The sequence below is a fragment of the Plasmodium coatneyi genome, chromosome 9 (assembly GCF_001680005.1).
Source record: "Plasmodium coatneyi strain Hackeri chromosome 9, complete sequence".
Classification (NCBI taxonomy): domain Eukaryota; phylum Apicomplexa; class Aconoidasida; order Haemosporida; family Plasmodiidae; genus Plasmodium; species Plasmodium coatneyi.
In genome coordinates, this window is record NC_033564.1 from 389,486 (window position 1) to 413,714 (window position 24,229).

The 24,229-nt window shown below is 36.2% G+C and overlaps 3 protein-coding genes across 3 annotated transcripts; 1 reads left to right on the forward strand and 2 right to left on the reverse strand.

Moving 5' to 3' along the window:
• Positions 1-12,728: 12,728 nt before the first annotated feature.
• PCOAH_00024170 (SICA antigen) lies at positions 12,729-15,891 on the reverse strand (the record flags this gene model as incomplete). Its single annotated transcript, XM_020059222.1, has 5 exons — positions 12,729-13,166; positions 13,721-14,034; positions 14,249-15,058; positions 15,193-15,700; positions 15,850-15,891. The coding sequence occupies 5 exons, from the start codon at positions 15,889-15,891 to the stop codon at positions 12,729-12,731; spliced, it is 2,112 nt and encodes a 703-aa protein (XP_019914779.1).
• A 2,092-nt stretch (positions 15,892-17,983) lies between these two features.
• On the forward strand, positions 17,984-18,835 carry PCOAH_00024180 (Uncharacterized protein; the record flags this gene model as incomplete). Its single annotated transcript, XM_020059223.1, has 1 exon — positions 17,984-18,835. One exon carries the CDS (start codon positions 17,984-17,986, stop codon positions 18,833-18,835), a length of 852 nt encoding a protein of 283 aa, XP_019915184.1.
• A 1,324-nt stretch (positions 18,836-20,159) lies between these two features.
• PCOAH_00024190 (SICA antigen) lies at positions 20,160-22,637 on the reverse strand (the record flags this gene model as incomplete). The annotated part of the gene is made up of 6 exons (XM_020059224.1): positions 20,160-20,288; positions 20,344-21,053; positions 21,221-21,459; positions 21,649-21,760; positions 21,905-22,403; positions 22,560-22,637. The coding sequence occupies 6 exons, from the start codon at positions 22,635-22,637 to the stop codon at positions 20,160-20,162; spliced, it is 1,767 nt and encodes a 588-aa protein (XP_019915044.1).
• Positions 22,638-24,229: the final 1,592 nt, after the last annotated feature.

Below are 24,229 nucleotides of genomic sequence, written 5' to 3' on the forward strand. Positions count from 1 at the left end.
AGGGACGGTCACAAGTGCGTAGCGTCGTGCCCATTGCTCATTAGTGTATTTTTCCGTTCGTCCTCTTTTTTTTTTTTTTTTTCTGTTCATATATCAGAGTTACCTTCAAGAAAAGATAAAAAGGGAGATCGAACGCAAAGTGCATCGCCTCTTGTATTGTTGCCCTTATACTCTATTTATCTTTTTTTTTCCCTCTTTTATTTCTACTTTTTATATTTTTTTTCTTTTCTTAATATTTCATTCCTTTTTTTTCATTTGTGTATGTTTTTGAATAACTCTATGCATTGAAAGAAGAAAAACAATACTTCAAACGCAATATGAAAAAAGGAAAAAAAAGAAGAGAAGAAGAAAGTACTGAAAATTTTGAAAGAAGTATTTAATATATAAAAAAGAAAAAAAAAGAAAACAAAAGAAAAGGAGGACTTAACTTCATTTATATTTTCCCTCACTTTATATATATACATATATATATATAACTATATTAATGTGTATATATATGTGTATGTATATATGTATATATCTGTGAAACTTCACCTAAATTTAAACTTCACATAAAAAAATTAATTACATTTTTTTTTCCAAAAAGTGTAAAAAAGAAGAGGAAAGGAAAAAATGTTGTTCATGCACCTCCTATGTATTATGCAATAATTATAAGGAAGGTAAAAAAAAAATCTAAATATAATACTTTAAACAAGCATAATTACAATCCAATCATATAGCGCATGAGTGCGGAATGTATAGGAAGAGTGTATATGCAGAATGAAGAAGAATTTGATTTTACTTCTTCTTCTTCATTTTACCATTTTAACATATTTCTTCATATATTTTTCTTCCTGAACTATATATACATATATAATAAGTTCGACACATACATATGTGTACACTTAATGCGCAATCCCACTGCTTAGAAAGTTAAGTAGCGTGTATTATTGAAGAAATAGAAGTTTCATACTTATTATTTCATAATCATTATGAAACAAAGGAAGTGTTCACATATATATTCCACACGAATGAATAGAAATGAGCTCCAGGAGAAGGCTATTATACGCACAAACATACACACATATAACAACAATGGGGAACGATGTAACAAATATGCCTTCCTTCATTCAAAATATATGTAATACATATACACATACATATACATATATATGTACATATATATATTCCATGTACATTCTATTCATTACACTTATAGAACCAATATCTGCAGGAATTATCCTCACGAACTGCTTATGTTGTATTTGAGATCGGCCTAAATGATTGTACCACTTATGGAATTAATGCCGAAGATAAAAAGGATGAACTGAAAGCCGCACTAACTGCGCAACCAAACATTCTAAAGGAAGTAGAAAAAATAATAAAAGCCTACTGTTATGCAACCTCACGGGGAGGGAATTCTTATAGTTCATATTGCCAATTTTTCTATCATTGGTTAGGTGATATTGTTTGGAAAAAGGGCGAAAATATAACGGATTCTGCTTCATTTCAAAACCTTATGAAAAGCATTTATGACCAATTAAAGAAAATTAAGCCTGGTGGGGGTGGATGTGACAACATCCACCCCCACCATAAAATTGAAAGTAACCTCCTCTTCTCTAATGCAAAAATAATATCCGACTATTCGCTAGACTATGAATATATGAACAAGAAGTTGTTGCAAGATAAGAATACCTACTGTTTAGCATATAAACCGTACCTAGACAAAGCTGCTACTGCTTATAAGGACTTCTGCGAAAAGAAAAATGGACAGGACCCATTCGCTAATTCAGTTTGTGGAACATTTCAAAGGAGGGCGGGAAGTACTAACGCAAAACCTAAGCCACAGGAGTTACTGAGCTCGAAATGTAAATCAATGCATGAAGAGGAATGTGTATTAAAAATAGGAGAGGGGGAATATGTCCCTTGGAAACATACTCCCGTCCTGCATGCAACCGGGGAAGGAGTTGCCCCTGGAGTAGGTGTTGCTCTGTGAACCGAAAGGCGTGCACCCTGCAACACATTTCCAAGGTCCAAAGACTCCTGATTACACTGAAACCATGTACCTCCCCTTTTATTCACTTCTTAGGTAATAATGAACAACCTCAAAAAGAAACTCCACCTGCAGAAGGAACATCTGGAGCCACCACTGGTATAGTAGGAGGTACGTGTATTCAGACATGGGAGAGGGAATTAAAGGGAAGACAACATTCCTTAGGAAGGAAGAAGGAAAAGGAACATTATCTTCCTAACGGAGAAGGAAGGATCATTCCTTCCTAAGGAGGAAAGGAAGGAAAGAAAAGGAACAACCTTCCCTGAGGGAAAGGAAGGAGGAGGGAAGAGAACAACTTCCATCTCCTTCTTGAGGAAGAATGAACAACCTTCCCTAAAGAAGGAAAGGAACAACAATTCCCTCTCTTGAGGAAGGGAAGAGACAACATCCTCCCGCCTGAAGGGGGGGGAAGGAAGCGAAAAACCTTCCTGGGGGAAAGGGAACAACACCTTCCCAAGGGGAAAGGAAGGAAAGGAACATTACCTTCCCAAAGGAACAACCTTCCGTGAAAGAAGGAAGAAGAATACGCTAAGATTATTTCATGTACTTATTTATTTTTCAGCTGCAAGTACGGAAGGGAGTGCAGATTCTGGTGGTAGTGGAAGTGCCATTGCCCCTGCTGCTGTTTCTGGTGGTGCATTGGCCACCATAGGACTCCCTACCATCCTTTTCTTTTTATATAAAGTACTGTTTTCAATATTTAAAAAATATATAAATAATGCAACCTTTACACTAAATATTTATTTCTTCCCTTTGAATTAATAAATGTTAATATGTGTGTTCTATATATATATATATATAGATATGTAGATATGTACTGCATGTACTTTTTTCCTTTCCTTCCCATTTCAGTATACTTCTGTATTGGATTCGGTAAAAAATTTCTTCGGGCATAGTAGCAATAAAAATAGCAATAGAAAAAAAAGAGCGACAGTTGGAAGTGACTTCGACACATTGACTGAAGACTTTACAGATATCTCGACAGTAGCGTCAACAGCATACGATTCAACGGATGCATCTACCGTATATGGTCAGGCACCGCATGTAGGAAAAGCAAATAATGGTAGAAGACCAGGAAACAGGAACAGAAATATACGCTATCAGAGCATGTAACGAACACAACACATTGATTGGAATGTAAAACGTAACATTGTCGAACACACACATCCGTTTGGAATGTAACACACATATTGTGAAACATACACATTTGTGTGTGGAATGTAATAACACACAATACATTGTGGAACACAGATTGTGTGTGTGCAATGTGTACAACGTAACATTGAATGTGATGTTTCCTTCATTAAAATATAGTAATTCGCGATTTTTATACAGTTTATACATACAGTGTGTACATTGTGTACGTGCTTTATCAACATCAATTATAAATAACGTATGCAATGTGTGCGTACGTTATCAACATCAATAATTATGCAAATGAAGGAAACAAATATAAAAAATTTTGGATAATTTGGATAATTTGATAATTCCAATTTTTTCATGTGAAGCTCATATATTATTTAAAATGAATATTTTTTTCATTTAAATAACATATTACTTAACGTTATTACTTCTTTCTTCTTCATTTTGAAATATAACATATTATATTATTTAAAAAATGAGCACCTTCCCTCTCACTTAAAATATATATTATTTAAAGGTGAGCACTTCCATCTTTATTTAAAAGAAAAAAAGAAGAAAAAAATGAATAAATCCACACTTACAACGTACAAAAATAATTAATGTAGATGATGCCATAATACAGAATAAAGGAAAAAAAAAAAAAATGATTTTTAGAGTACATAATTATATGTTGTTTCCACACACAAAAAAAAAAATTATTAAGTTAATTAGAAGTGAGTGGTTATTTTTACTAAGGAACTAATACAGGTTCTCTCTCATTATATATGTGTCGCCCCCAGGCTCCCTCCCTTCTTCATCTAACGGTGTGTAATGGAAGGAGCGAATTATGCTTACATATTTTGAGCATTAAAAAAATTATAAATCCAGTTTAAGCATTAAAAAATGATAAATACAGTTTAAGCATTAAAAAATTATAAAAATACAGTTTTAGCATTTCAAATGTTATGAATATGTGCATATAGGTGTACACCGGTGATCAGAATGTTATTATTATGATAAGGGATGTGCCGCATACTCATTCTTTCTGTTTTCTATATATATTTTATACAACTTTTTATACTATATTCCCGTATTATATCCTTTTTCATTTCATTCATTTTTATAAATGTACACGCTCTGTTAACTAAATACTGATGAATAAGTATGAGCACATTGTGCAAAAAAAAGGGAAAAAGTACTCCTTATACAAACAATACAATATTTCTACTAACAATATATTTTTAATGAACACTTCTCTCCTCTCTTCTTAAAAATAACACCAAAAGCATAAAATAAATAATGCATATGCTAAAAATTTTTCGTCCGATACACAAGAGGGAATGTTGTACATCCTTTTATGTATGTAATTCCGGCAGCGTATAAATAGTAGTATAATAATAATAAGGGTACAATATTTTCAACAATCACATACAAAGTATAATAATATAATAGATGCATGTGGAACATATAAGAAATTTGATTTTGTTCCAATTTTATTATTTTGCTATTTTAGTATATTTGTTTATATTTGTAATTTAATTATATATGTTGTGATTTAATGCATATATATATACTGCATTATTAATATGCGGGAATGGAGTACTGTGCACTGTGTAATTAATAGAAATTCCATATCTGTAATCATAAAACAAGGAAAATGTGTATACATATTTCATGAACACAGGGAAGGCATTTATAATATAAGTTCAGTAAACAGGATTATACACATAAATCATGGTAGAAGAGGAAAAAATATTACACAATAATTCGTACTAGGCACGCATATGTAAATGATGTGCATATAATTATTTATGAGTAATTCAATGGAAAATGAGAATGTACACATATATACTTTGCCAATGCTACTTATAGGATGATTATGTACCTGTATTATATTCAGGTTGGATCTATGATATGTTAGGGAATGCACTCGCCGAAGATGTGGAGGAGGAGAATTTAGTCACTCCATCAAGGAAAAAATTACAGGATTATTGCAGTCTTAAAAGTCATCTGAAGCGAATTGTAGGAGCCTGGAAACTTATAATTAAAGTAATGGGGGACGGGGCCCAATCTGATACTACACCCTGTGATTGGTTTTATCACTGGTTGGGACATTTAGTGCTTACGAATAAGAAGGAGGAGAAGTTCTCGGAAGTCATGCTCGATACATACAATGCATTGGAAAAATCCCAAGGTAAGGGGAACTGCAATCTTGCAATCACCAACATTCAGGAGGACAAATTCAAAGAGGAAAAAACAAAATTCGACTTGAAGCACGACTCCAATCCAAAGCAGGAACAATTACAAAAGTATTATAATGCTTGCGACAGTCAATATCAAGAACAGTACAAGACCACTTTCCCCAAATCGTTCCCTTCTGATGTGGGTCAACAATGTAAAACTGATAGTAGTGCCAGTGGGCATGGGACCACTAGTGCATATTGTGCCAAATTTAAGGAGAAATATAAAACATACTGTACCGGCCAAGGAAAAGGATCATCCGAAACAGGATGTGATGTGTTCAAAAGGGTAGAAGCTTCCTCTACACGCAGTGGTGGTGCTGCTGCTGGGAGCAGCAGCAGCGTTCCTGCCATCTCCTCCATATTTTCTATAGCAGGAATGGGCGCCGTTACCTTACTATTGTACAAAGTAATTGTACCTCAATGTATATGTAAATTATATATATGCATAATACGAATAGTAAACATTATTCCTATGAAGCAGTGAATATTGAATAGATATACATACAAACATATATACACACATATACACATATACACAATATACACAATACATATACACATATATATATACATATATTTTTATGACTTTTTCCCCCTCTTTCCACTTCTTTCCTTTTATTTTTCAGTATAATCTTTTACCTTCTTGGTTCCATAACCAACTTAATAGAAGCAGAAGAAAAAAAAGAACATCTGCCACCAGGAGCAACTTTGATGACTCCACATTCACAGCAGACAGTTCAACAACATATTCAACAACAGACAATTCTACCATATATGGCGAACGACCGCCATCCGGAGCAAGAAGTAGTGCACGGCAAGGGACCAATATATCTTATCATCCCTAGGTAAAAGAAGCTTACCTTTCATTCCCCGTAGACCTTCCCTTCATCCTTCCATTAATTATAATAACCTGTAGTTTTAAATGCATATTACCACTCAATAAATATAGAATATAGGGAGCAGGAAGAATTTTTTGGTCCATAGTAAATGTCACCAATAACGTAAATTAGTAGATGTCCCTCTTTTTTTTATATGTACATATGTGTATCGTGGACACTTAAACTACCTTGTATAAAAAATGTTCACTTTAATATTTGTGTTCTATACTTCGCGTAAAAATGTATTAATGATGAAAAGAATGAATTATCATCATTTTTCACTAGTACAATAATCTACATGGAAAAAGTGTCGTATAATTATGGAATAATATACTTTTATGTGTTAGGAAAAAAAAAAGGAAAAAGTACTGACCTTTTCGCAAAAAAGTATTTTAAGAAAAAAAATTATTAAGATAAGAATTTCTATAACAAAAAAATTTAACATTTTGAATCTTCAATGAACAAAGTTACAAACATGTACGAATGAATTTAAAAATAATTTGCCCAACAAATCAGTTAAGTGTAAAAAGGAATTTACCAAAAAATCGGAATAAAGTTGAATTTTTTTTTTCTTTTTTCCCTGCTTATATTGATTATATAGTAAAGTGAACACTTTAGTCAAAAGAAAAAGTAAAAAATAAGAAATAAAAGGCAAAATATTAAAAAAGAAGGAAAAAGGAGGGGTGGATAAATTAATGTGTAAAAATATAATCTATATTAGACAAGGGAGGGGGTAACTCAAATAATGTAATATGCACATCTAATGTAAATGAATTATTTATAATATCTTCATTAAGAAGGGGAAAAAAAGAAGGAGCAATGAGTAAAATAGTATTACTGAACAATCATAAACGGAAGGTAAGTGTTTAATGTAAAAAATTAGGATTACGAAGATGCATGCATATACTTTTATCCTTTTATCATATAACTTATAGAATTTCATGTACTGTACTATACTTTTGTTTTTCCTTCCTCCCCGCATGAGTTTGAGAGTTCACATTTTTTCATTCGTGGTTATAAGGATAAATGCTCTCACTCAAGGAGGGAATGCCATACTCCATGTTTTCAATATATATATATTGTGCATGAATAGCTCTTAATAATTTTTTTTTTAAATAATAAAGAAACGGCAGGTAATACTACATTTTTGTAGTTTTTATTAAAGAAGGGAAGGGAAAAATCATACATATATTATATATACAGATATATGTGTAAAGAAGTAGTTAAGGAGCGCACTTTAACATAAAAACAAAACCCACATAAACCCACATATAGATAAAATACCATCCCACCACATATACAGATATAAAAATAACACCCACCACCTAACACATATAGATATATAACAATAACACCCACATGAAACCACACATATAGATATATAAAAATAACACTCACCACACACAAGGAAATAACACCACATAAATAACCCACATATAGAAATGTACATATGAAATAAAGCAGAAAAGTTGGAAGAAGGGGTACACACATTATTTTTTCTGCTGAATGAATATTATGTATAAAATATTGTATATGTACACGCACACACACACTGAAATATTAGCATAGAAACTACATAGAATCACCTACTTATATATTTCTATTATCAACAAATTCCATATTTGTAGGGGGGAAGTTCAACAATGTTGCCTTCAGATGAAATATATGCTAAATTAGAACAAAAGGAAGAGTGTAATGTACCTCCAGGGAGAGGAGAAAAGAGCAAACATCAAATAGAGGATAGTGTGAGGGTTGCGTTAAGTGTACGGGGCATCCATGATGAGACTTTCCCCAAACAAATTGTCAATGCTTGGTGTCGTGCATGTACAATGGAGAAGACGGGGAAACCATCGGATTTTGACCCCTGTTATTTTTTATATTATTGGATAGGTAAAAAAATTAAGGAAGAGAAGCCTGAGGCGGAAGATTTTGCGGATGCCATGAAAGCAGCTTACAAACATCTACATAGTTTTCAGTGTGGTAACAGTTGCACCAATATATATGAGGATATGAGTGAAAGCTTCTTGGATTGGGCAAAAAATGTATGGGACTATGAATATAACAATAAAATTCTGCTGAAGGGCACAACGAATTGTAAAGCACGTTCCCTCAGTACAGAGTATAAGGACCTTTTGCAAAAAGCTAAAGATGCATATTCACAATTATGGGATAAATGTGGGGATAGTGCTGATAAGTACAGTAATGAATTCAAGAAAAGAAACGTGGACTGTAAGAAGAAGGAGGAATTACCAGAATTAGAGTGTCCTGCAGTACTTGAGGAGTCTTTCGAGGAAGAGGACTCTGACGAAGACGACGACGAGGATGAGGAAGAGACGCAAGTTGTTGCAGAAACTGTGCAGAAAGGACCTCTAGCTCGTGCCCAATCAGAGAATGCACTGCAAACCGAACTTACTCAGCATTCACATACATCATTACCCACCAATACCAACATCCCTGCAGCCATATCTGGTACATTAGCAACGCTTGGAATAGGAGCTGCTTCTTTCTTTTTATATAAAGTAATAATTATTATTGAAAGTAATAATTATAATTAACACTATGTGTACATATTTATAATAATCCACATATATATATAATATATACATATTCCCTTCCACGCTTATGCCTTTTTTTTCCCCCACTTCCTTTTATTTTATTTTTTAGTATAATCTTCTACCTTCATGGATCAGTAACCAATTTAAGGGATGCAGTAATAGTAGCAGCAGAAGAAGAAAAAGATCTGTTGTACGTGAATTTGACACTCTAACTTCAACAAACGACGACACATCCACATTGTACACCACCGATGATTCCACAATAGGTCACGATTGCACAGGTGGTGTATCTACCATATATAATGGTGGTAGGCCAACAGCATCTAACAGAAGAACTGGAAGAACGGGAAGAGCAGGAAGAACAAATACGGCACAAAATAGGCGAAATAATATACATTATCATGCAACATAATTGTTCCTCCTTTTTTTTCATTAATTCTGCATTACATATAATTCCCCCCCCCTAATAGCACACTACACCACACTAACAACAACAACACACCACACTAACAACAACACCACACTAACACCACACCACACTAATACCACTCTAATAATAATACCACCACACCACACACTCTAACAATAATACACCACCACACCACACACTCTAATAATAATATACTAATATACACTAATCCATATTTTTCCTTTAATATATAGAATAAAAAGATTTTTCCTCCTCCTTAATATTATTATAAGAAGGAAAAAGAAGAAAACATATTTTTAAGGAGGAATAAAACGTACTTTTAAAAAGACCCGAGAGGAAGAATATTCTCTGTAAATATATGAACTATACTGTATATATAGGTTAGAAATTTTTTTTAATGAACAACCACCAGTCCTCCTTCACACCACCTCCCCCTCCTCCTCCCCCCTTTACTTTTTTAAAACATAACAATAGAAAACAAACATTAATTTTAAAAGAAGTACATACACAAATATTTTCTGCTCACAAAAGAAAGGAGGGTGGAGGAAGAGAAAAAAAAAAAAATTTGCACCCTTTCACCCTATCTTCCATTTTAATTATATATATGTGCACATATAATGACTTAATACGTATGTATATAATGTGTTACCCCTACTCGAAAAATTAAACAACACATATATATTATTGAAGAAAAAAGAAGTGAAAATTTCACATTCCACACACTTCCACATTCATCCATCCCTATACTTCACACTTACAATCATAAAACAGGCAGGCATAAAATTTTGCACATACATACACTCCTTTTTCGTCTTATAATGAATGTATAAATATATATAAACAACCCTTCTTAAAGTAGAACATATATACAAAGAAGAATGTGTATATATACCACAAAAGGAAGGAAAAATAAAAATTTCAATATATAAATTCATCTTACTATACACAACAGAAGAAAGTATACACATCTGTGTATATAAACAATGTCATCGGTAAGGAAAAAAAAAATAGGCAGAAAAAACACTAGGGAGTGGAAATATAGGAGGAAGGAATATGTATGAAGAATGTGTGTGTGTGAGAGGGACGAATACACATACATATATATATATATATATATATATATATATACATATACATACACATATATATGCAGTTATATATATATAGTTTCCACTCTTCCTTCCTACTTTCTGCCTGCCAATTATATATATATTTTCGCAGGACCAGCATTTACAGGAATTACCTTCATGGATTGATTTCTATAATGAATTCGAAAAAGGAAGCACAAAGGAATGTGCAAGTGGAAGCACCATTGGCAATGTAGATAAAATCGGGACAAAGGTAAATATGGTTCTGAATACATTTCAAGGTGAAGCATATCCTATTATCAGGCATTATATTGATGGAATTATAAAAGGAGTGTGCTATGTGGACAACATGTATAAAAAGGGAGAAAAAATTTACGGCGAACTTTGCGATTTCCTTTATTATTGGATAGGTTATAAGTTATATCAGCATCCTACACCTGGCCAAATACGAAGTCCCCTACATCAGGTTTGTATGCATATAAAGGATGAGTATGAGAAACAGGGGTGCAAACTTATTTGCACTGATAACATTGAAAAGGAACCTTTCACTAATAGAAAAACACTATTCGACTTTTGGTATGACCATAGTGCTCTACGAACGCTCTTATGGAATAGTAAGTCCGTGGATGTGGAGAAATGTGAAATATACTTTAACAAAGTTAAATCAGCAAAGGATGCAATGGAAACATATTGTACAACGAACAAGAACTCTGATAATTATTGTAAAAACTTCTGGAATTTACGTAAGAATGACATCAAAGAGGAACTAACTGAATTAACATCTGCACATAGAAATAAAGTGCAGGAAGCAGAACAACAAGCACAATCCATATCCACCCAATTAAACGAAGCTGAAAGTAAAGCGAGTGCTGCTTCTTCTCTTTCTTCTGCTTTTGGTACCTTAGCAGCATTAGAATTACCTGCACTCCTTTTCCTCGCATATAAGGTAAGAACTACAACAATAGTTGCAAAGTATAAAAACTAGTATTTTTCCCTCCTTAGACCTCCTTCCTTCCTTAGATCCTCCTTCCTTTCCTTCAGTCCTCCTTAGACCCCCTTCCTTCCACCAGCCACCACTAACAAACTTCCTTCCACCAACCGCCACCCTAACAAACTTCCTTCCACCCCTAACACCCATCCCTTCCCTTCAGTATAAACCGTGGTCTTCTTGGTTTAGTAACCATTCTTCTGGAAATGGAGGAAGGAGCAACAGAAGGAAGAGATCAAGACAAGAACAATTTGACGAATTAACAGAAACTTCCACAATAGGATACACGGACAATTCGGAAACAGGTTCTACGTTTGATCCCACAGTACAATCTGTGGCGCACACAACACCGTCTACCTACAGAGAAGGTAGAGCAGGACGGGCAAGAACAAATTCCAATAATCATAATACACCGGGTCACCGGAACAATGTAGGTTACAGTCGGATGTAGAACACACATTTGGAATGTAACACATTGGAATGTTGAATGAGTGTGTGCCCTCTCCCTCAAGGGAGGGGGACGCATAAATAACACCGTGAACACAATTTATATACAGTTTAAGAAACAAAAAAAGAGACACTTCCTTCTTTTTTCATTTTTTTTTCCTTCCTTCTTTCTTTTATTCATTCCTTCTTTTCTTCACATTTCCTTCCCTGTGTTTCTTTTACATTTTTATGTTTAAATAACAACTTGAGATAAGGTACTCCGAAAAAGGGACGCGGAAAAACCAAAAAGGTGCTGACCTCTTTAAAGAAGTGTTTATTTTAAAAAAAAAAAAAAAAATTTATAAAGTCAAAATTTTTATAACAGAATAAATAAGCATTTTTTAATTCTTCAATAAAGAAGAAATTTATACCAAACAAATCAAAATAAAGTGAAGGAGGAAAATATTTTCACTTCCACATATATGAGGTGCACACGAACATGTAAACACTTCCATACAATACAAAACAAAAAGAAAAAAAGAAAAAAAGTATTTACTACACCCTAAAACCCGGAATCTGAAACTTGGAACCTGCTCCGTTAGAACACCTTCCATAGAAATCTTTTCCATAGGAACATCAAACTTGGAATCTTCCTCCTTAGGAACAGAGTCTTCCTTCCCTAAACCCGGAATCTGAACTGCAAACCTGTCCTTTAGGAACAAAGGTCTTCCTGCCTAAACCCGGAATCTGAACTTGGAACCTGTTCCCTAGGGACAAAGTATTCCTCCCTAAACCCGGAGTCTGAACTAGGAACTTCTTTACTGGGAACCTGTTCCATAGGAACATCTTCTGTAGGAATAAAGTCTTCCTCTCCAAACCCGGAATCTGAAACTTGGAACCTCCTCATTAGGAACATCATCCTTACGAACATCAACGAAAAGAACACTTTCCTCAGGAACTTGTTCATTAAGAAGAAAGTCTTCCTTCCCTAAGCCCGGGATCTGAACTTGGAACCTGTTCCTTAGGAACATCAACCATAGGAAGTTGTTCCTTAGGAACTTTTTCTTCTTTTATAAATTCGCTTCCCATAAATTCTTGAACCAAAATTTCAAAAAAGTCTTCCTGAACCAGTTTGGTGTTCCCTTTTTGACATTCGTCTAAGACTTCTAAATGAATATCAATAATCATGCGGCGACGTACACCACGGCGACGACCACCAGCACGTTTTTTCCTCCTTTTTTTAGGAGTAGAACGAGGTTCGCGTTCCTTTACTAAGGTATATTCATGTGGACCATCTGCCTGGTCATCCACATGGTCAACAATCTGCTGTCCTAAGGGAAGTGGTCCACGTAGTTGATGCTCCCTTCTGTAACGCTTTCTTTCCTTACGAAGCATTCCAAAATACTAAGCAAAAAAAAAAAAAAAAAAAAAAAATGTTTCTTTAATAGGGGTGTGAAATGTTTGTTCACCGAACAATAAATCCTACAAACACACACCCTACAATGCAAAATGCTATACACATCCCCTAAATCTGTGAAATCCTACACACACACACCCTACAATGCAAAATCCTACAAACACCACCCTAAAATGCGAAATCATACACACGTACCCTAAAATGCGAAATCCTACACACATACACCCTAAAATGCGAAATCTTACACACACACACCACTAAAGTGCGAAATCCTACACACACACATTCTAAAACACGAAATCCTACACACATCCTGAAACACGGAACCCTCAATCTTCTTTTTTTTTTCTTTCTTTTCTTTTTTCTTTTAATTTTTTTTTTTTTTTGGTTTGCCATTTTGCATAACTTTTTCTTCCCAGCACGAAGAAGGAATTTTTTTTTTTTTTTTTTTTTTTTTAAATTGCTTTTCTTCTTTCCTTTTCTTTCTTTTTTTCTTTTTTTTTTTTTTCTTTTTGTTTTTGTTTTTCTTTTTTTCTCTTACCTTCCAGAGTAAGTAGGTCATAACAGAAATACCAATCGCGGCAGGAGCAAGAGGGAGATAAGGAAGGACAGGGTTGTCCTTCATGTCAGTAAGTGGTTCAGCCTTCGGTGTTGCTGGGGCACCCTTCCTTTGATCACCACCTCCACCAAGAGCAGCACCTGCAGCATCACTTGATGAGGAACTGCTACTACTGCTGGAGGATGGGGCATCGCGGTTGTCGTCCTTAGTAGGAGTTGATTCAACTTCGTCAGTTACTTTTTCTTCACTGCCGCTCTGTATTCCTTGTGGACCTGGTTCTTCAGGCTCCTGTTCACCTAGGAATTGAGTAAAATAATAAAAGAGTGTTGGTTTCAGTGTGATCATATAAGGGGGTGATATGCCAGATTTAGTAATTTGAACAATGGCAGTGGAAGTTATGATGGAAGTTGAAATGAATGTGATCCCATCAAGATGGGGTACTGTAGTAGTTAATGAAAATAAAGGTAACCGTGTCCAGTTCCTGTGGAGAAGGTGTATGTGTGTCCTTACCTGGTTGTGTTTGCTCAGTGTCTTCGGACATTGCTTTCTTTTCAGGAACAACTTCTTTTGGTGGTTCAGGAACTTTGGCAGGTGGTGCATCTGCCGCTTCAGCTGGTTTAGACCCCCCTCCTCCTTCCTCCTGTTTTATTCCTTCAGCAACCTTCTGAACAGTTTCTATCATTTTGTTCAGATTTTCATCACCGAGGAAGACGCGATCAGTCGGTTCTGGCTGATCAGTCCGTGCACGGATAGGATGATCCCATTTAGCCCTATCCACACACCAAGTTTTATCGCTAGTTGTTTCTTTAATCTTATTATGCAACGCGTTTGTTTCAAATAGGTCGTAGTACGGGTCATCTGGCTTATCCCTCCGTCCCGTATAAGAAATGATAATTGCATCATCATAAGTACATTTAACATAGTTCATCTGTGGATGCAGGTCCCCCCTCACACTTTTAACTCGGCTAAGGGCCTCTTCTATGACCTTCCTGGGGACACAGAACCATCGCATATACCACATCCATGCTTTTAATAAATCACATACAGGAATTCCATTCACGATTTTTTGACATGCAGGTTGATCCTGCTCCTGCTTCTGGTTTTTGTCTTCATATTTCTTTTGAACGGCTGTCGTTAATATTATATTTCTTACCATAATTTCACAAAATGGTCCATACGTTTCCATGTCTACTCCTTCCTTAGCCACAGCATCATCATCAGGCTTGCATAATGCTAAGAAGGGTCCGAGTTCCTCATACTGTTTCTTGTCTTCATTAGACACATCCTTCGAAAAACGTGTGAACCATTCCCCAATAGTGGCTGTAAGGAAGGAAGGTTGTTAGGCGTGGTAGATTTGTTGTTAGGTGATAGGTGGGTTGTTAGGTAGGTGGTAGGTTGTCGTCGTTAGGGGTGTTAGGGTGGTGGAAGGAGGTGTTTTGTACTACTTTACTTACGTGAATCACTTATAGTAGACATAGTTTTTTTTATTTCCTTATTCTCGAGGAGCATTTTGTTCATTTTTTGTCGTAGGTCGTCCGTCCCAACAGTGTAAGTAGCACAGTCGTCCCACACACATTGATCGCATTTATTATTTTCACCACTCTTGCACGCAGTTGTGTAAAGCTCCTCATGGATAGTAAAAGCCTCTTTAACAGTTTCCCCCATGATAGAACATTTGCTTTTTATTTCCTGAGCGTACAAATTTAACATGAGGCAACCTATTGTTTGCTCAAAATTGGGATTGTCTGTATGGTTGTTCTTATTTTCACTTGATTCAGGCTTAATACCATATATACCCCTCAACCCTTTAACAATGTTATTACATGCTGTCTTTTCGCTAGGAGTTAGTGTACGAGTGTTGTGCGTAATTTTCTCGCATAGATCAACGTCTGTTTCTTCCTTTTTGCCTAAGGCATCAGCTAATTTCTTCATTACATCCTTGATTTTGCCCTCAATTTGATCCTGCACATACAAGAAAAGGAGAGAAGAAACATATATTTTTTGTTCGTATGAACACAGAAAATTTATAGTCCCCCCCCCTTTGTTAATATATAGAAGGTGCACAATTCCATGAGTTATCCTTAACTGCAGTGAAGAATATTGCTTCTTACCCATTCTAACTTCCCCCCTCTATTCTGAGACAATTGCTCCATTACTTTATTTAAACGTGTCTGAAAATCAGTAGTGCAGGTCCTGCCACGACCTGAGGGTGATGAACTGGATACGGCAGGGGGGACTAGGCCACGTACCCCATCTTTGAATTCTATATGTAAATGTTCACCATCTCCGCTTGACATATATATGAAGGGGGAAAATATAAGTGAGAGAAAGAGAGAAGAGTACTTTTTTTTTTTTTTTGCCGTACAACTACTATTTTTTTAAAGCATACATATATATATGCGTATATATAGTTATATATATATAAATAATCGTAATTGTAAGCATACTCTTCATCTGGAACATGCTTTATTTGTACTCCAGGTTGTTCATTGAGAGTTAGTACAACGTCTCTCTTCCTGCGTCGAGGAACTTTGTTAGTTTCATTGTTTGTTCCACTTTCTTCATTACGCGCAACATGTTCCGCTTCTTCCGCTGCCTCCTTCGTATGGTCTTGTTCACATTCACTCTTCGACGGAGCCATTTTTACCATTTTTTATCTCACCACCACTATTTATTCAATGAATGCAATCGTTACTTACTAAATGGAAAATAGTACTTCACTAAGTACCTACATGTGTGTACAACAAAAGGTACATACATTCATTCTTCCTTTCTTCTATACACCTCAAGCCTTCCTCCTATACACCTTCCTCCTTTACACCTTAAACCTTCCTTCTTTACACCTCTTTTTTTTTTCTTTCCTCTTAAACCTTCTTTTTTTTTTTTTTCTTTAGACTTTCCTTCTTCTTTTTTTACTTCCTTAAACATTCCTTCTTTACACTTTTTCTTTAAACTTCTTTTTCTTTTTTAATCTTCCTTCTTTACACTTTTTCATTAACCTTCTTTTTCTTTTTAAATCTTCCTTCTTTACACCTTAAAACTTCCTTCTTTAAACCCGAAACCTTCCTTCCACCTTGTACCCCTAACAACCTTCCCACTTTACACCTTTTCTTCTTACTCTTCTTTCTTAAACCTTCTTCTTCCTTACACCTTCCTTCTTTACACCTTTTCTTCTTTACACCTTCCTTCTTCTTTTTTTCTTCTTCCTTAAACCTTCCTTTTTTTTTACCTGAACCTTCCTTCTTGTTTTTTCTCTTCCTTAAACCTTCCTTCTTCTCCTTAAATCTTCTTCCTTCCTTACACCTTTTCTTTTTTTTTTTTCCTTTAAGCTTTCCTTCTTTACACCTTCCTCCTTTTTTTCTTTAAACCTTCCTTCCTTTACATCTTCTATTTTTTTACCAAACTTTTTTTTTTTTCTTCTTCTTTTTTTTTTATACACCCTTCGGGTGTACCCCTCCCTAAAGGAAGTGATCTTCCTTCCACTAACCACCTAACAACATCATTGCAACAACCCTAAAATCCTTCACTCTAATACCCTTACACTCCTTCATTCTACCACCTTCAACAAACTAACACCCCTTCGCACATTTACCACCTTCCTTCCACCTATCACCCCTATGTGCACCCCTATGTGCACCCCTCTGCACACTTTTCCTAACAACCTTCCTACCTTCAACCCTAACAACCCAACTACCACTCCTGAGTGCACCCCCCTGTACACTTCCTTACACCTACCATCCCTAAGTGCACCATGCTGCAGAGTTCCATAAGCATACTTCATTCCCTCCACCCTTAACAAACTTCCTTCCACCACCCTACAACCCTAACAACCCTAACAACCCTATCACCACTAACAACTATCCTTCCACCTACCATCCTCAACAAACTAACACCCCTTCCTTCCACCCCTAACACACAAATGCGCACCATCGTGCACACATTCCTTCCTCCCTTCAATTTTTTTTCTTTTTTTTTTTTTTTTTTTTCTATCACAAAAAGGAGGCATCTCTTCTGCACAAAGTGTTTCTCACGTAGACCACAGATATGTCATGTCCTAACAACCGGATTGTTCATGCCAACCCCCTTCGCATTTACTCCAAGTGAGCGTAAGATATCACACTGTTATGATCTACCACCACTGCGCAAAAATTGTAACCTCATCGTGGCGTTATCCGTTAGGGGAAGTAAAATTTCCTACTCAACATCTATAACTGCATACATATAGCAAGCACACCTGTCCCCCAAATGAATAAAAACTTCGCGCAAATATTGGAGGATTTTGTATCGGATGGGAAGAGAAAACACAGAGGGCATGATGGTGACTGCATGAATGAGGAGAACATCCCACATTTTATGAAACAGGACGGATCTAACTTGTTCAATGATGATATAGGGAAGAAATTAGGAAAAGAAAACATTCTCAAATATACAGAATATTCATTAAGTAGCCTCTACATGTCAGACAATCAAATTTCCTTAGAAGAAGATCCGAAATATGAAACGTTTATAAATATAATAACCAAAGCATCTGACGTTAATAACGAATATAAGTGGGTGGATGATTATTTCAAATATGAGGTGAAAGAAGAATTGAATATATTAACACCACAGTCGCAAGACAGAGATTTTCTGTTTAGGAAATATTTACAACCAAGTCAGTTAAAAAATATTTGCCTACTAAGAAAATATGAACAAGCAGCCATTTCCAAAACGCCGGAAAAAAATAAAGTGGATGCTAAAATTGTGTCTGAGTATATTGTTCACGATAGTTACAGGAAAATAATGAAGGCAATAAATTTCAAATTGAGTCATAGGATTTTTACACAAGTACGTACTTTTCACAGTAAATATGGAAACAGCGATGACATAGTCATACTGGTCATGCGGTATTACAAGGATGAGAATTTTCTCCATCCACTTTTTCACGACAGGGCACTTGTTCAAATAAAGTCCTATTTAAATGATAATAAATACGCCGATATGACGCAGAAGAATTTGCTAAACTACACAGAGATTTTCAAGCCGTATGTCTCACTCAGAAAAGTGGAAAACAACTTCATGGAGCAAATTAAGGACAGATATTATGGCGCCTTTTAAATGTTCCTCTCATAATTTCTGCCTCTGTAGGGAGATATTTCCTTTCTACAAGGGACACATCCTTCATCCTGCAAGGGATATGTACTGCTTCCTGCAAAGAGCAGAATAGAATATTTGGCGAGTGTCCCCTTATTAAATATGTAGATACCTGTCATAATGCTGCAGGAATAGTTAGCATGTATGTACATTTCCTGAGTATTACATTTGCACAGGTTCCACATGTAGGACTGTACAGGTAGATAAGAGACTATTCTTGGTAACGCATGGAATGCAGTGAATATAATACTCTGCCAACATATATGTGTTTTTTCCGTAGGGAAGAATCGCATTACATACGATAATAACTAATATTATTTCTTTCGCGGCGATTTGGCCTACTTGGCATATTTGCTCCCCTTCTTGCTCTTCCCCTCCTGGTGGTGGTGGTAAATGGTGGTGATGATCGTGGTCGTTCTCCATATATGGTAGACACATTTGTTATTGTGGAAGTGCCATCTGCTGTTCTTGAATATAGTGTGAATTTGTCTGTAGAAGAATCGTATATGGAATCGGTTCCTGTGTATTCGGATGCTGAGTCGTATGTTGAATCGGTTGTTGAGTCATCTAATGTGGAGTCGAACGTGGAGCCTCCTGTTAAGTCTGTTGTTGAATATTCGGTAGAAGAATATTCCATGGAATCGTCGTCGTCCGTTTCCATATCGAAGTTACGTTCGATGGATCTTTTCCATCTTTCTCCTCTTTCAGATGAGTTCCTTTTCCGAGAGAATAGTGAAGTATACTGTAAGGAAGGAAAAAAGTAAAGGTACAGAAAAGCAAAAAAAGAAAAGGAAGAATATGTATTGTGCACACATGGAGAACACATCCTTCTCCACATCTACTTCTCATAAGAATAATGGTAGACATTAATATTATGTGTGCACATTTCTAATATAATTACGATTGTGCTATTTACTTTATAAAGGAAGAATGCAACAGCAGGTAATCCTATTGCTGCTACTGCTGTTGCTCCAATGGCAGCAGGTGGGATAATAGTGAACAGTTTGGAATCCTCTGCAGCAACTGCGGAAGAAGCAGCACCCAAGCTCTGACCTAAAAAGGAAAGGTTAAAAGAACATTAAAGAGTAACTCCTTTAACAAAACGGGTTGGGAGAGGGGTGGTATAAAGGCAAAGTAACTATGTAGCAGTTACTTCTAACTGAAGTAGTTACTTTATTTAAGATGTATAGTTCCTTTTTACTTTAAGATGTCTACGGTTTTGTTCTGTTCTTACCAGCTTCAGTTTGTGGTCCAGGTGCTTCATTTTCTGAAGATACACTTTGGAGAGTTACTTCTCCCCCTGAGCGGGTTTCACTTCTTTGGAGAGTTGGTTCTGAAGAAGAACTATGACTCTCATGGGTTTCTGCATCAGCAGAAGGTTTAGGATGTAACTGTCCTCCTGGAGCTGCTGGTCGTGCTGGTTCCGGAGGGGGTGGTGGTGGTTGGGTTTGGGGTTGGAATTTAGGAAGAACTTCGTTTATGTTTTCTTTTAAGACGTCTAACTTTTTCTCCTTTTCCTCTTCTTCTTCTTCATGTACTAATATATTATCAACTTGCTGAACAATTTCATTGAATTTCTTTGTGTCGCCATTACCCGCGACCACCCTATTATCCTCTACTAGATCACTGAGTGCAGGTGATACGCCTTCTCGCGCCTTTGTGCACCATGTTTTCTTGCTAGTTGTTTCTTTCATCTTATTATACAAAATATTTGTGTCAAATAGTTCGTACACTTCATCTACCACATTCTTCTGTCCTGTATATGGAATCTTAAGTGCATCATCATAAGAACATTCCGCATAGTTTCCATCTCCATATATCAATTTCTCCATCACTGGTTTCACAGCGTCAAGGATTTTTTCTATAACATCCTTTGGAGCACAAAAGATACGCATATAATACATCCATACTTTTAATAAATCACATACAGGAATATTTTTCACTTTCTTCTCACATGGCATTTCTCCGTCTTCGTTTTTATATTGCTTTGGAACGCCTGTCGTCAATATTATATTCTTTACCATAATTCTACAGAAACCCTTATACTTTTCCATATCATCAATAGGAATTCCATCCAAATCTTCACACAAGTATAGCACAGTGTCCACTTCTCTATTGTTCTTCTTATCATCCTCTTGTGTTACATCCTCCGAAAAACGTGTGAACCATCCAGTAATACTTACTGTAACGAAAGGAAGAATGGTTGTTAGGGGTGGAGGGTGGAAGGATTGAAGGAAGGTCGTGTTAGGGGTGGTTAATGGAAGAAAGGTTGCTTTGGGGGTGAACAATATATATATATATCCTTCCACTCTAGCCACACCTTCGGCATTTTGTGTAATGATGACTTACGTTCCTTGCCGTCGTCATTCTCGTCAGCGTAATACCCGCCTTCTACACTTTTTCTATTGGGACATTTATAGTTTGCTTTTTTTTTATTTGTTTTTGACACTGTTGTCTTCAATAGTGTGCTCAATGGGTTCTGCGGTCCTTTTATTGTTGTCGACCCTGGAATCAAGTTATCCTCTCGGTCCGTAGAAAGTCCCCCTGGACCGAAATGCAGAACCACAGCTTCTTCATTTGTGCGTTGCCTACAGGAAGGATGGTGGGAAAAAAAGGAACAGAGAGAGAAGAGTATAAGAGAAAATACTTTTTTGAGAACAGTACTTTTTTTTTTTTTTTTTTCTTTTTTTTGCCGTACAACTACTTTTTTAAAGCATATATATATATGTATATAGGCGTATATATATAAGTAATCGTAATGGTAATCGTAACCTTACCCGTTACTTGGAGCATATTTTACACTAATTCCGGGATTTGCATCGATACGTACTATAATGTCCCCCTCCCCATCTTCAGGACCTCTGCTAGTTGCACTGTTTGCTGGATTTTCTGCACTACGTGCACGACGTGGACCACGTGCACCATCCTGCGCATGTTGTTGGTGATCCTTTCCCTCTGTTGATGGACCTGTTGCTGACTGTAGTTGTGGTTGTCGTGGTCCTTCTGTTCCTTGTGGTGGACATTTTTCCTTACCTGTTGGGTTTGCATTTATTAATGTCATAACTTCCCTCTTACTTTCTATAGCACTCCAAATATGTTGTAACATCGGTTGTCCCAATACTTTCATATGTTCCAATACATAGTTATAATCACATTGCTTATGCTGAACCCCTCCACTAAGTGTTGTGCCCAGTTCCCTCAGTATACCGAATACATTGTCTATGAAACCCCTTTTATCACAATGTTTAGATAAGTATAAAAATGACCACATTTTTACCACCGCACAATACACATACTCTTCCATTTCAATATCAACTTTTTTTCTCTGTTTTTTTCCTTTGTTTGTTTTCTTTATTTTCAGCAAATTCTTTAAAACAAAGTTGCACACTCCCACCTCGTCCTCCGTCATCTGTTCTGTGCCTCCTTCCTTCATTCCTTCGCATCCCACTTCAGCCGTTTGTTCTTCATCCTTTTCATTCATTTTCCCAACAAATGCATTCACCCAATCTCTTATTTTTCCCATTAGTTGCGTCTGCAAATGAGAATAATGAATTAACACATGTACTCCGCGTACGTTATGTACCCATTATTATTAAATTAGAGCAATATGGTTCGAAACAAGAACATATTAACACTGTACACATAGATTGCATTATGTTACCTCCCCTGAACGCCTGCTTCCCCTTACATATTTATGTTCCTTTAGCCATTCTTCCTTTAACGGACGAAATACCTTATCTTCATCTTCACCCTTTGACGGAGCCATTTTATTTTTCCTCTTTTACCACTTTTTTTATCTCATCACCACTTATTCAATAACTGCGTACTTTGTTAATTAAAAATAGTACATCATTATGTATTATGTGCATAACACATTTCACCCACTTACGATTTTGTTCTTTGATTGACACTTCTAATAGTGTGGAATTTTTCATTCCTTCACTATTCATACTATTATTCATAGATGTATTCCTTCCAGAAGTATATGTGGAAATTTTTTTTCATTTTTTTCACTTTTCACTTTCGGTCCTTTTTTGCTTTTCCAAAAAGAGGAAGAGAGAGCAAACTTCCTTTTCTTATGCACTCCTTTGCTTCAGAAAAAAAAAAGAATTACCCACCTTTTTGTTTTTTTTTCTACTTTTTTTTTCAACTTTTCTTCTTTTTTCCTTTCATCCTGTTGCTTTCTCCTCTCCTTCTTCCTGCACTCAACCACTAACAACATTCCTTTTACTCCTGACAACCTTCATTCCACCCCTAAGAACTGCACCCCCCTGCACACCTTCCTCCCTCCCCCGTATGTCTATCATTTTCCTCAAAAAAAAAAAAAAAGGGGGTATTCCTCCAAACTTCTTCATCTTCTTTTTTTTTTTTTTTTTTTTTTTTTCTTCCTAAACGAAGGTATCTTCCTTCTACCCTAACACTCCTCCTTAGGTGCACCCTCCTGCACACTTTTCTCCCTTCCTTCAATTTTTTTTTTTCTTTTTTTCTTTTTTTTTTTTTTTTTTTTTTTTTTTCTCCTTAAACAAAGTGACCTTCCTTCCTTACATCCATAACAACCTTCCTTACATCCATAACAACCTTCCTTACACCCTTAACAACCTTCCTTACACCCTTAACAACCTTCCTTACACCCTTAACAACCTTCCTTACACCCTTAACAACCTTCCTTACACCCTTAACAACCTTCCTTAAACCCTTAACAACCTACCTTACACCCATAACAACCTTCCTTCCACCAACCACTCCTAACATCCATTCCTTCCACCAGCCACCTAATAACCACTCCTAACAACCTTCCTTCCACCCTAACACTTCTCGTTAGGAACACCCTCCTGCATGCGTCGCCCAACAATTTTCCTTCCAGCTTCGACCCACCTACCACAGCTACATCATCACGCTGACACACCTAACAACCCATTTACCACCCCTAACAACCTTCCGTTCCACCCTACCACCTAACAACCTTCCGTTCCACCCTACCACCTAACAACCTTCCGTTCCACCCTACCACCTAACAACCTTCCTTCCACCAACCACCCCTAACAACGTTCCATCCTAATACTCTTACATCCTTTCATTCTAACACCCCTAACAACCATCCTTTCTTCAAGCATTCCTTACACCTACCACCCCTAAGTGCACCCCCCTGTATACTTAACAACTTCTACTCCAACAATTTAAGACCACCTCCCCTACACCTTATCCCCACAACCCTAACACACCTTCATTCTAGAACCCCTACAACCGTTCGTTCCCTAACCCTACAACATCATTCTATTATGCCCAAAAACTTTTTTCCCCCCCCCCCTGGTGTTATTAAATAGCAGGCCATATTGTTGTTGCTAAAACCTGAAAACA